Source organism: Elephantulus edwardii, unplaced genomic scaffold (assembly GCF_000299155.1).
Source record: "Elephantulus edwardii isolate Elephantulus edwardi_28Jun2011 unplaced genomic scaffold, EleEdw1.0 scaffold00030, whole genome shotgun sequence".
NCBI classification, from domain to species: domain Eukaryota; kingdom Metazoa; phylum Chordata; class Mammalia; order Macroscelidea; family Macroscelididae; genus Elephantulus; species Elephantulus edwardii.
This window is the reverse complement of record NW_006399780.1, coordinates 17087378-17096690: the sequence shown is the minus strand read 5'-3', so window position 1 is coordinate 17096690 and position 9313 is coordinate 17087378. Positions and strand designations below refer to the sequence as shown.

Sequence of the window (9313 nt, the reverse complement as noted above, 5' to 3'; positions counted from 1 at the left end):
TTCATGATCAAAGCAAATTAATGTCCTCATAATGGCAATTGTGGTAGACTTATGGGGGAAAATAGAACCACAGTGTTTATGTGTTTATATGTTTTTAATGTTTATAGGTTTGATATTATAGCCCTGCTCCTGATGAGAATAGGTGTGTCTAAGATTAGCTCATTACTGAAGAGGTTATAGGCATGAAGAGTTTCTGCTAACTACCCAAGCTCATAAATGTCTCCAAATGGCTTTTTTTCCTTTTTATGGGGCCAATCCTCAGGTACCCTCACACATAAAAGGGTAAGAGGGATCCACTAGCCTCAGAGGGACTCCTAGCTCCGGCTCACCTGCTAGGCACTTGTTCTCTTGCTCCCAGCCAGGAAAGCCATCATGTCTTGCCGTTCCTACAGAGTCAGCTCCAGTCACCGAGTGGGCAACTTCAGCTCCTGCTCAGCCATGGCACCCCAGAATTTGCACCGCGTCCACGCCAGCCCTGCCTCCTGCAGGAGTGGGCCTGGATTCCGGGGCCTGGGCGGTTTTGGTAGTCGGAGTGTCACCACCTATGGATCATATCCACCCCGGATAGCAGCCGTAGGCCCTCATTCTGTTCGCTGTGGAGCTGGCTTCGGTGCTGGAAGCAGGGTGGCCTATGGCTTTGGTGACAGAAGTGGTGTCGGCTTGGGTTTTGGTGCCTGCAGTGGTGTTGGTCTGGGGTTTGGAGCTGGAAGTAGCCTTGGCTATGGCTTCAGCGGTCCCAGCTTTGGCTATCGAGTTGGAGGAGTCAGAGGCCCGGCAGCGCCATCTATCACAGCAGTGACTGTGAACCAGAGCCTGCTGACCCCTCTCAACCTGGAGATTGACCCCAATGCCCAGAGAGTGAAAACGGATGAGAAGGAGCAAATCAAGACTCTCAACAACAAATTTGCCTCCTTCATCGACAAGGTACCTATGAAAATCTTGTTCTGGGATGGTGAAGGTAGAAATGCATTGTGATCCTCTTTCCGTTCAAGGTCTGGAAAACTGAACTGTACCACAGATTCTTCAGGTGTGAAAAAAAAGGCATCCGAGTGAGATTTCTGGACCATTTTTCTGCAGAATAATGACAAAACTGAGGGAAAAGCACATGGTGGAATAAATTAAGACAAGGGTTGTATCATCTGGAGCAAAGTAGTGCATTGAGCCAAGCCTGAGAGCACTTGAGCAAAGGAAGACCTACTATTCATTTCACCACTTTAAAATATTTCTCAAAACAGGCTGGAAACCTTAGTATTCCAGTCGGGGGTTAGCTGGTAGATGTTTAGAATGTTTATCTTTGGGGTTGAGATCTTCAAGGGGTTTTCTCTCTCTCTCTCTAACATTTTTGTGCCTTCTGGGCTTGGGAATAACTTCTGCACATGTCTAGGAAAGTAAAGAGTAGAGCTGGGTAATCTTGTATTAAAAAAGCTAATTATTCTATAATCTGGGTTGTTTGATATGAAATGTCTATTATCTGAGTCTGAGTAACCCAGATTACTTCTGATTCTCTGCATATAGTATTGTAGGCACAATCTGAGTGTAAACTCTTGTAAGCTGTGAAACACAGGTAAATGAGCTAGTCCACAGAGAGAGTGCAGTTCACAAAGCATGTCATCTGGAGCCAAACGAAAAGGAAAAGGAGGGGGTTTTCCCAGGCTTAAATGAAATTCACTTCAGATTCCATAAAGGTGGGAATCCATAACCCCACCCACAAGACTCAAGCTACATTGAGCAGGCTTGGAACAATAGCAGAGAACGATCGATCATTGGTAAACACTGATCTTCAAGTCCAAGGAGACCAACATTGACGCGAATAATCCAAAAGAGCTGATTTCTTACTAGCCAAGTCTCCAACAAGCTGGAGAATGGAAATTGATCCATAAGCTTCGTTTTCTTATTTCCAAAATGAGAGTATTGAAGCAAGCGATCTTTACATTACCCCACAGTACTGCAAATCTCAGCCAATAGAATTGGAGCTATGGTTTCTAACCTGGCCATTCTCACCTCTAGTACCATACAATGAAGTCCCACCCCACCCTAGATGCACTTCACCTTGCTCCTCATTCTCTGTTGGAATGAGCAGCATCAAAGGATCATTTTAAGCAGAAACAACTTTTCTAACTTGTTGATGGGTTAGTTTAACCTTACTTAGAGGAGTAGAAAGGAAAGAAACATACCCGAGTATTTTAAAAGCCAAGCCTGTACTTGTAATAATAAACCTGGCTGAGCATGAGGAGGAGCAGAGGGGTACAGACCAGCCCTTCCAGTTTCTACCTAGAGACAAGAGAGTCAACAGAAGAAAGAGTAATGTCAACATCTGTTTGATAGTCATCTCCAGCCATCTGAAGAACTAGTCAACAGGTGAGTGATGATATCAAGCACTTCAACTGTCATTTCTCTATCCCTGTGGGCTTAGGTGCGGTTCCTGGAGCAGCAGAATAAGCTCCTTGAGACTAAGTGGAGCTTCCTGCAAGAGCAGAAATGCACCAAGAGCAACTTGGAGCCCCTCTTTGAGAATTACATTAACATTCTGCGGAAGCAGCTGGACACGGCAGCCAGTGAACGGGCCCGGTTAGAGGCTGAGAGAAACCATATACAGGATGTTCTTGAGGGCATCAAGAAGAAGTGAGTGTCATCTAGATCATACATGTTGGGTCTCCTGCATATCTGGGGGTTATGACAACAAACACACTCAGGTAAGAGTAGTTGAAGGGAACAGGTTGAATGTTAGTTAAAAATCTGCAACCTGAGATTAGGGGTAGGGACAGTGCCATGGAAAGTGGGACAGGGAATCTTTTTCTCCATCGTTCTTGATAAATAAGATTTTAAATACAGGACGGATGGCCATCACTATGTGTAGAATCCGTTTGATTGCACAAGTTTTGTGTTTGGCCCATAGTTCTACCTGTGATGGTGACTTGGCCCAAGAAATAAATGGATTCTGGTTTTAAAAATAATAATTAGGTTCAATATTGAGATTAGCCCTCTTTCCGTATGATCCAGAGAATAAGCATAAATCTTTTCTAATTGATGAGCATAGCAATGGTTCCTATTTCAAGATATCAAATCCCAGTTTGGGAAAGTAAAAAGAATTTGGGAACACTCAAATGTTATTGGCTCTTAAAAGGTACTAGAGGTGGCAGAAAGAAGAACATGTAATGGATGGCAACAGAGCTTTGCTTTTGACTGAAACAAGAAAGTTTTAAGAGGTCCACTGGGGGAATCAGGAGTAGCCACCTGTCAGTGCAAAGCAAGAACTCACTCTTTTAATGCTTTCCATCCCAGGTATGAAGAGGAAGTGGTCTTGCGGGCCAATGCTGAGAATGAATTTGTGGCTCTGAAGAAGGTAAGTTAGAACAGGCCCAGAAACATTTCTCTTCCAAGCAGGCAAATGTTCCCAAGATGTCCCAGTAAACTTCCAGGCAGCCTTTTGGCATCTGGGACTACCCAGATAAAGATAGGTAGAACCCATGATATTAAGAAAGCATCCCTTCGAAGGTTGGGTTTGGTCTCAGATTATTTAAGATTAGGTCTTCACAAGCGTATACGTAAAAAAATAATTAAATATGTACATACACATACACTTTTGAAGAGTCTTACATTATTCAATATCTCCATTAATTAAATATCAGGACTGAGACTAGACTGAGGGCAAGCATCTGGCAGCCCTGGGGGAGTTTTCACACTCTAGTCGGGAAAAGAGCAATAGTCATTAAGCTTCTTCTCCACATTCTGACTTTACCTCCTCCCCATAAGCCCTGTCGGAGTTGGCCTGATAGCCTGATCCATCTCTGGACCTACCACAGAGGAAAGGTAAAATAAACAAGAAAGGTAATGAGAATTTTATCCTTCTCTTCTTTTTGCAGGATGTAGATACTGCTTTCTTGAATAAATCTGACCTAGACACCAATGTGGATACTCTCGCTCAGGAAACGGAATTCCTGAAAATACTGTACATGGAGGTGAGGACTTAGCCCCTCTGGATCATTCTTGGAAACCAGTGGTTGGCCTGAATTGGGCATATTCTTGGCTGGCACATTTTCAAACACATGACATTAACATCTTTTCTTTCACTCAAATCTATACATTCTATACATTAGTGTATTAAGAAGAGACAATACGGCAAGTAAACTTCTCAAGAGCCTGCCTCAAGCCTTTGGATATACTCCTTGGATCTACATGATCCAAACCCTTATTGGCCAATCCAATGACTGAGTTCTAAGAACTGTATGCCCCATTGATCAACTTAAGTACTATGAAAAATTAATTTGTCAGGAGTTAAAAAGTACATTCTCATTTTAATAAACCAAACCAACTTGCCATATTTTGCTTCATGAGAGATCTGTTTGATCTGCTATAAACCCAGCCAGAGACCAAGTTCAGCACTGAGTGGAAAGGTTGAAGAAAACTCCCTCCCTTAAGGCCAGTTCCAAGGATCTCAGTTTTCTTAAGGACTCATAATGTAGGAATTCTTAGCCAAGAAAGTGCTATAATATTTGTCAAGTCTCAACAATCTGTGGTCCTAATTGTCCTCAAAGTTGCTTTGTGAACAATTAAAAAGAAATTTAAACCCTGGCGTGCATAAGCTTTCTGTTCCCTCCATCAAATTCCTAGTTTTAACACTCATCTAAGTAATGTTAGGCGAGTATTAGGTGAGGATGATAAAAGGATTTTTCCAAAAGGTATAACAGGGGTTCAAAAGTAAAATAGAATTGCTTCTCAGACCTATCTTTTTATGGTTTAAGGCAGAGAGGAAGAACTCGTTGCAATGCTCTCGGCTCTTAATATCTTGATGTACTGGGGACATGGGGGATGTTGGATCCCAATTCAGGTCATTAAAAGAAGCTCTGAGCCTGTCTGTCTCCCAATACAGGAGATCCAGTTGCTGCAGTCACACATCTCAGAGACCTCAGTCATTGTGAAGATGGACAATAGCCGGGATCTGAACATTGATGGGATCATTGCTGATATCAAGTCCCAGTATGAAGAGATTGCCAGGCGCAGCCGGGCTGATGCTGAGTCCTGGTACCAGAGCAAGGTAGGCAGGGGAGGCTTGAAAGGGCTGTAGCAATCCTGGGGGCAAGACTCATCTACAACAGCATGGGTCCAACAGAGATCTGAGATCCACAATTCAGTGATGCTTGTGGCCTTGACCTGATATTTGAACCTCTGGCACACCTCCCCCTTCAGTATGAAGAGATGCAGGTGACAGCTGGCCAGCACTGTGACAATCTGCGTAATACACGGAATGAGATCAATGAGCTGACCCGTCTAATCCAGAGGCTGAAGGCAGAGATCGAGCATGCCAAGGCTCAGGTGAGAAAATGAGAGGAAGGCCTTGGTGGAAGAGAGACAGGTCTCTAAGCTTTGTGGAGCCCTAAGTCTGAGGATATAAAGGAGACCACCAAGACTCAAACAGTAGGCTGGAGGAATTAGTCTACTAAGGTTTTCTGGAGGAAAATGTGGAAGAAGGTAGATGACCTATAATTTAAAAGGAAGAACCAGGAACAGGTTCAGAGAGGCAAAATGAGACAGAAAGAAAAAAAAATTCTGGACTTCTTGGGTCTTGAGGTAGCAAGAAAGGAAGAAAGGGAGGGAAGTCAAAGGATGGGGAAATAGGAGGGGGAAAGCATACTACAAAGTCACCAATCTGTAGGAAAGTAGCCACAGGAGACTCTAGTCCGAACTTGGCACCAGCTGTGTTTCTATCAGAAGGAAGCAGAGTTTCTACTCCCACCTGGGGATTCCCTGGCCTCTACCAAAGCAGTCTGCCCTCCCTGCAGCGAGCCAAGGTGGAGTCCGAAGTGGCTGAAGCAGAGCAGCAGGGTGAGACAGCCCTCAATGACGCCAAGTGCAAGCTGGCCGATCTAGAGTGTGCCCTGCAGCAGGCCAAGCAGGACATGGCAAGACAGCTGCGTGAATACCAGGAGCTGATGAATGTTAAGCTGGGTCTGGATATCGAGATCGCCACCTACAGACAGCTGCTGGAGGGCGAGGAGAGCCGGTGAGTGGCTCAGTGCAGCAAAAGGAGGTGACATCAGACTTAGGCATCTAGAAAGACTGACTAATGGGGCCAGGGAGAATCTGCTGAAAAGTTACTGAAATGAACACTCTCTTGCTGTAAATATCAGTCTGAGGTTGACCTTAACAGGGCATTAAAAGAAAACTCTAGACATGTGTCCCCAAAATGCAAGTTTGAACAGATTATACCAGAATAATAGAGTATTTTTGCTGAGTTAGCTAATTTGTTCAAAAACACAACACTACATTTCCTCAAATATTTTACTTCAATAGTTTTGGTGCCCAGGAGCATGTAGTTTTTCAAAGCTCAGACATATGTACTGCCAGAAGTGGAAGTGTCTGGCCCACTTGATCCATTAGTCAAGAAAGCCCTTCGTAGCAAGCAGGTTTTCTGAGAACAACAGTGCTTGTAAACTGACTTTGTTTCTTCCTCTCTCCAGGATCTGTGAAGGTGTTGGACCTGTGAACATATGTAAGAAACTTACATCTTATCTTTTTTCATAAATTTCTCTCCAAATTGCTCAGACACTCCCAAGGGGCCAGGAACCTGCCAAGAAGAGGGCAGTACTGGGTTTGAGAGACATGGGAGAAGAGAGCATATTCTTATCCAAGACCTGAGATTTTCCAAGAGCCCACTCTCTCCAGAGTGAAGCATTCAGAATGCCTTGCAGGAGCTTCAAGGTAGAAGAAAGTGCCAGGAGGGAGTCAGCCTTTCTTGCTCTGAGTGGCCTTGTACTTCAAGGGTAAAGGCCAAGGAAAGAATGGTAGGGCCTTTGAAAGTGATTTCTCTCACCACTGACAGCGCAGGAGGGCACAAGGCTGGACAGAAGTCTCGCCTGCTGCTGATGCCAATCAAAGCACTGGTCATGCCCAAGGTATGCAGGACCCTGTACTGGGCACAGTGGAGTAGAGGCACAAAGTGCAAGTTTTGACTCTTTAAAATTACTGTCTTTCCTCAGAAGGCAAGTCCCTGGAGAGAGGAGCAGGCAGTGGGATCCCAGTTCATCCAGAGATAATACAGGATCTGCCCAAAGTCACAAAGCTAATCAATGACACAGCCAGAATTCAAACATAGGTTTAAGACTCCAAAATCACAAATGTACACAAGAAAGCAGCAGAACTGAATGCTAGAGTTGGTGGATGAGATTGTTAAGAGTCCCTGGTAGGCATCAAAGAGCGCTCCCACAAAGCAGGAAGCAGCAGGAAAGGCTGGACATCACAGATAGCAGGGAGGATTCTGTAAGAAGAAAGAAGAAGAGTTCTGTAGAGGAGGGTTGTTCCAAACCAGGTTTAATAGGGGGAGACCAGAGGATGGGCTACAAATAAGAGTGGAGCTGGTAGATAAGGCGGGGGAGGCGTTAGGATTCCAGGGAATTTTTGTGCGTTGATATAGATGAACATATGAGGACTCCAAGGGACACAACAGAATTAATTGTCATTTAAATAATTAATACTACATCTATATATATGATCTACCTCAGCTTCCTACCCTCCCAGACACAGTTTAGGATATCTCCTCCATAGTCAACCTGAGTAGATACACAAACATCTGGCTAATTTGCAGAAATCCTTCTGCCCCTGGAGGACGACCACTCTGACACCTTCTCCTCCCGCAGCCGTGAGCAGCTCCCGGGGCGCCGTGGTGTGCTGCCCAGAGCCCTTCGGCTCCAGCTCCGCCTCACGCAGCGGCGCGGGGGCCTTCTCCAGCAGCAGCTGCCTCGGCGGCCAGCGCACCTACAGCGGGGTCCAGACATCCAGCAGCACCTGTGCTTCGAGCCTGAGTGGGGCCCGGCTGGTTGGGGCCTATGGGGACCGGCTGGGTGCAGGCACAAGGGCCGGCTCGGTGCTTGTGGGCGAGACCTGCGTGCCCAGTGTCCCCTGTCCTCTGCCCACCAAGGAAGGCTTCAGCAGCTGCAGTGGCGGCCGCGGAAGCCGTGGCTCCAGCGTCCACTTCGTCTCCACCACCACCTCCCGCAGGGCCAAGTACTAAGAGCCAGCCACAGCCTAAAGAGGAACGAACTCGACCTCCCCTGCTTCCCCCCACCCCCACTCCGCCGCCCCGCCCCAGGCCCATGGACTTAGTGTCTGCCAAGTCTCCAGCCTCTAGCCCAGCCAGGAAGTCACTACTCTGCTCAGCCTCATGGCCAAAAATAATGTCAATGCTCTACCCAGGGCCTCTAACTCCCATTTTCTTCCTTTGGATCGCTCATTACAATCCAGCTAATCAGTCTTGAGAAATGCTAATTTAATAGACATTAGAATTTCAAAAACAATCCTCAGGGGAGAAAAGGAACAGTTCAAAGCCAAAAAGAAGAAGAGTGGACATCATCAGCATCACTTCAATGCCTAGACTAATTGGGCAATGGGGAGTTGACCATCCATATTTGAACTCTTTAACCCACCACCCTTTATTGCCCTCTCTTTGCCTTTCCAGAGAAGGCTCTCTTCCCTTCTCTTCAAATCCATAAGGCTCCAAAGTCCCTGGTGGACAAAGGGCCCCTAGTTCCTCCCAGATGGCTCTCGATGCAGTGGTGCCTGTCCAAGGTGTTTCTTTTCCTGGGTTGTTGGTTTAATTCGGGCCTGTGAGTCCAAAGGTGGGTGGGGTGCAGGTAAAAAAGTGGGCTCTCTGCCACACTCCAGGTACCCCTGTCCCTTGTGGTGTGAGGCCCAGCCCTCCCTACTCCCTGCAGCCTACACTCCAGGGAGGGCTGGGAGTGAGGGCAGGGTACTTGTTCATACTCCTCTTTACGTTCTTGGGTTTTCAATAAACTGGCAAACCTAACTCCTTAAAGACTCTGCCTTCTCCTTCTGGATCACTCTGGGGCTGGGGTTAGTGGTCTCCTATACTCCAGCCAGTTAGCCTAACCTCCTGGGGACCTGACAAGGGCAGAACCTAGTGCTGTGGGCACAGGGGTGACAGTGAAAAGAGAGGAGTCACACTCTTCCCTGAACGGGAAGGTAAGACGGCCCATAAGGGAGAAGAAACATAGAAAAGCCTCTGAAAGCAAGGGCCAAGTAGGCTGTTTCTCTCCAAGTATGACTCACACCTATATATGTCCTCCTCTCAGCCAAGGTAAGACCTTCCATCTTTTCCTCAGGTCCCACCCCATCCAGCTCCTCTGAGATCATTGCAGGGACCACTTCATGTTTCTGACCCCTACTCTTATCCTTATCGAATTCACTTACCATGATGCTAAAAGTCCCCGGGTGGCAAAGTTTGCTTAGCTTCTAACTGGTTTGCACTCCCCTACCGACTGAAAGGTTAAAGGTTCAAACTCATTCAGCAGTGTTGTGG

At 46.3% G+C, this 9313-nt stretch overlaps 1 protein-coding gene across 1 annotated transcript; it reads left to right on the top strand.

Annotated features, from left to right (window-relative positions):
• Window positions 1–372: 372 nt before the first annotated feature.
• Window positions 373–8008, top strand: KRT84 (keratin 84). The gene is made up of 9 exons (XM_006883854.1): window positions 373–924; window positions 2414–2622; window positions 3283–3343; window positions 3864–3959; window positions 4871–5035; window positions 5188–5313; window positions 5781–6001; window positions 6459–6490; window positions 7635–8008. Exons 1-9 carry the CDS (start codon window positions 373–375, stop codon window positions 8006–8008), a joined length of 1836 nt encoding a protein of 611 aa, XP_006883916.1.
• Window positions 8009–9313: the final 1305 nt, after the last annotated feature.

What these genes read in the sequence shown, in the direction of transcription:
- KRT84 (XM_006883854.1), top strand. Translation starts at nt 373, where the DNA reads ATGTCTTGCCGTTCCTACAGAGTCAGCTCCAGTCACCGAGTGGGCAAC. An exon ending in TGAAAATACTGTACATGGAG is followed by an intron (nt 3,960 to 4,870) that starts GTGAGGACTTAG and finishes CTCCCAATACAG; the next exon opens with GAGATCCAGTTGCTGCAGTC. An exon ending in TCGAGCATGCCAAGGCTCAG is followed by an intron (nt 5,314 to 5,780) that starts GTGAGAAAATGA and finishes CCCTCCCTGCAG; the next exon opens with CGAGCCAAGGTGGAGTCCGA.